The 3,311-nt window shown below is 28.4% G+C and overlaps 2 protein-coding genes across 2 annotated transcripts; both read left to right on the top strand.

The window, feature by feature from the left end:
* Positions 1 to 483: 483 nt before the first annotated feature.
* On the top strand, positions 484 to 1,299 carry LOC111031358 (zinc finger MYM-type protein 1-like). The gene has a single exon (XM_022311264.1). It carries the CDS (start codon positions 484 to 486, stop codon positions 1,297 to 1,299), a length of 816 nt encoding a protein of 271 aa, XP_022166956.1.
* Positions 1,300 to 1,334: 35 nt separating this feature from the next.
* LOC111031359 lies at positions 1,335 to 2,850 on the top strand. The gene is made up of 2 exons (XM_022311265.1): positions 1,335 to 2,297; positions 2,509 to 2,850. Exons 1-2 carry the CDS (start codon positions 1,360 to 1,362, stop codon positions 2,783 to 2,785), a joined length of 1,215 nt encoding a protein of 404 aa, XP_022166957.1. The 5' UTR covers positions 1,335 to 1,359; the 3' UTR covers positions 2,786 to 2,850.
* Positions 2,851 to 3,311: the final 461 nt, after the last annotated feature.

Raw genomic sequence — 3,311 nt, 5'->3', positions numbered from 1 at the left:
ATTATGGGTATTTCAAAATAATTTCATGTGGGCAATATGATATGGCGAAGGTTAACACAATGTTTTCATATTTTAGGTCAGAAATCAGATACTAACATAAATACATTGGACAATGATCCTGCCAAACTATGTTTACTTAAGAATCCAAATTATGAATTAATTACCAAAATATTAGAAATAAGTCCATCACAACCTACTGCTAACTCTCTTAATAAAAAACAATTTCCAATAAATAAAAATGGTAGAAGATTTCATTCTGAATGGTACAAAAAAATTCTTCCAGATGGAAAAAGTGTTGAAAATAGAAATTGGCTTAGCTATTCTATTACCAATGACCATATTTATTGTATTGATTGTATGTTTTTTTCTTCTTCTGATAACCAACCGAATACTGCATGGACAAAAAATGGTTTCAACGCATGGTCTTGAGGATTAAATGGTATTGAACGTCATGAATGTACTGAGAGTCACATAGCAAGTTCAATGAAACGTTTATTAAGACAGTCAATTTTACCAATAATTCCTTCATTACAATGTCTTAAAAAAGAACAAGTGTTCAAAAATCGTGAAATTGTGAAACAATTAATTGATATTACGTTATACCTAGGTAGACACGGATTGGCTTTTCGTGGACATCGTGAAGGATGGTACGAACAAAATAAAGGAAACTTTAAAGATCTTATTATACTTATTTCTAAATATTCACCTATTATGGCTCAGTATATTACCGAAATTAAAATGCAAAAACACAAAAGTGAATGTTCGTTTATCTCTTGGAGAAAACAAAATTTATTAATTGATACAATTTCTGAATGTATAGTAACATTCATAGATGAAGAAATAGTTGGTGCTCGGTTTTTCAGCATATCAATCGATAGTACTTTTGACATATCGAGAAAAGAACAAGTTTCCTTTGTCATTAGATATGTTCAAAACGATACTATCAAGGAACGGTTTATTGCTTTAAAAGAATCTTCGAACACGCGAGGGGTGGATTTAGCTGAACTTTTCTATAGTGTCTGTACTGATCACAATCTGGATTGGAAACATTATTTAATCGGGCAAGCTTATGATGGAGCAGCAAGTATGCGTGGACAGTATACTGGTTTACAATCAATTATTAACGAACAAAATACAAGTGCAGTGTATATATGGTGCTGGGCCCATAGATTAAACCTAGTTGTAATTGATGCTGTTTCCTCGGGTAACAATGCTATGGATTTATTTGGAAATTTGGAACAAATTTTTGATTTTGTATGTTCGAGCAAAAAAAGGGTATCTTTATATGAAAAAAATTAAAAAAAAATCAATCCAAAATTACCAATAATAAGATTTAAAAGAGTTACTACTACACGTTGGATGTCACATTACTATGCATTATGCACTGTACTCAAAACATTTAATGCTTTGATTGAAACACTTGAAGTTATTAGAGATACAGAAGGGCCAGGGGACAGACGATGTGGCATCACTGCCGGTGGTTTACTAAAATACTTTACATCAGAAATATTTTTGTTAACAGCTTATAGCTTTGAAAATATGTTCAAAATTTTAGATAAAACATCTCAACACTTGCAAAGTCCAGATTTTGATATTTACTGTGCTACCATGTTAATAGAAGACAATTTGAAATCCTTAAATAAACTTCGAACAGATGAATTATTTAATGAAATCTCTGATCAAACAAAAAAGTTCATTATAGATAGTGATTACGAGTTTGAACCTTTTCCTCAACATAGATCTCGTAAGCGAAAACAAATGGCTGATGAAAACGCTATAGATGAAGTAATAATTCTCCCTATACAACATTTCAAAGTTAACACATACTTTTCAGCTCTGGACTGTATAATAACTCAGTTAACAGAAAGGTTCATTGGTAACAATAATACTTCATCAAATAACTCAAAAAGTCCTGATAAATCTACCCTTGGTTTATTAAAAGATATTAGTCTTTTGTCTAAGAAAAGGTTGAATGAAGTAAAACAAAATATTAAAAATCTTCCAGTAGATGCTTTTGATGTTTTTGGAAAAATTTATTCAAAATTTGTTCAACCAGATAATGCTAGACATGAGTATAAAGAATTTTGTAACTATTTTGAATTATTGGAAAAATGTGAAAGTTTGCCAAATATGCTTCATGATAACAGAGATACTGCAGTTTGTTTGGAAGATTCTGATATAAATCAAGAAGAAGATTTTGATTCAGAAAATGACAACTATTTAATATCAAACAAAGAAGATAATGATGCATCAGAAAAAAACATAAAAAATCATGGAAGTCTTACTTTAATATACAGGTATAATAAATATTTTATAAAATATATAAATTAAAAAATAAATATAAATACATTAATAATATTAAAAAATATATTAATTTATTTTATACAAATTGAAATATTTTAAAAGAATAGTTTGTTAGTTGGTTAATATTTTATTAACTGCTATGTATAGACTATAGGTATTTTATTATTTGAATATTTCCTAAATAAAATAAACTTTTTGTTTCAGATTATTTTGCAATCACGGTTCTCTTAAAATTATGTTTCCAACTTTATTTACCATGTACAAAATTGCATTAACATTACCAGTGGGAAGTGTAGAGACAGAAAGAAGTTTTTCCAAACTTAAAATTATTAAAAACAGACTTCGTTCTACCATGTCCAATGACAGACTAGAAGCACTGATGAGGATAAATTGTGAGCAAGATATTGATATTGATTACACATGTGTAATTGATAAATTTAGTCTAAAATCTTCATTGTTGATTAAAAATCTTACATTTTAATTTTAATAACTAAGGTGTATGTTATTACTTATATTTCATGAATAAACTAACAGTCAAACTCAAAACAGTTATATCTGTATTATTAACATGTAGTATTATAGTATAACGTATGGTATAACTGGTTATTAAACATAAAAGAATATTATGTTACCACAACCGCACAATGTATTATAAAAATAACATTGAGGAATAAGGTATGCTGTTTCACAAGACTTTTTAATATTTTTATTTTGAAGGTTTTAATAAATTTAAAAAATATAATGTCCGTTACATATTGGTATGAATGTATAATATCTCTTTAAAAATGAATACACCTTATTCCGAGAAAACACAGATTATATTGGTTGGTACATTAATGTTCACTAATATTATCAATTAAAATATGATAAAATTAAAATTTATAGAATAATGTAATTTGGAGCTTGTGAGGGGTGGGTGGGTGGGTAAAATTTTTTCTCGCTACACCTGAAAAATATAACTTGGGCGCCACTGGTTGTACCTACGTATATTTTATGCGTGTGCGTAC

The sequence above is a fragment of the Myzus persicae genome, unplaced genomic scaffold (assembly GCF_001856785.1).
Source record: "Myzus persicae strain clone G006 unplaced genomic scaffold, MPER_G0061.0, whole genome shotgun sequence".
Taxonomy (NCBI): domain Eukaryota; kingdom Metazoa; phylum Arthropoda; class Insecta; order Hemiptera; family Aphididae; genus Myzus; species Myzus persicae.
The sequence above is the reverse complement of the archived record's forward strand: the minus strand, read 5'-3'. Positions and strand labels throughout refer to the sequence as shown.

Coding starts and splice junctions, on each gene's coding strand:
- LOC111031358 (XM_022311264.1), top strand. CDS start 484: ATGAAACGTTTATTAAGACAGTCAATTTTACCAATAATTCCTTCATTA.
- LOC111031359 (XM_022311265.1), top strand. CDS start 1,360: ATGTCACATTACTATGCATTATGCACTGTACTCAAAACATTTAATGCT. Junction 2,298..2,508: donor AGTCTTACTTTAATATACAG/GTATAATAAATA, acceptor TTTTTGTTTCAG/ATTATTTTGCAATCACGGTT.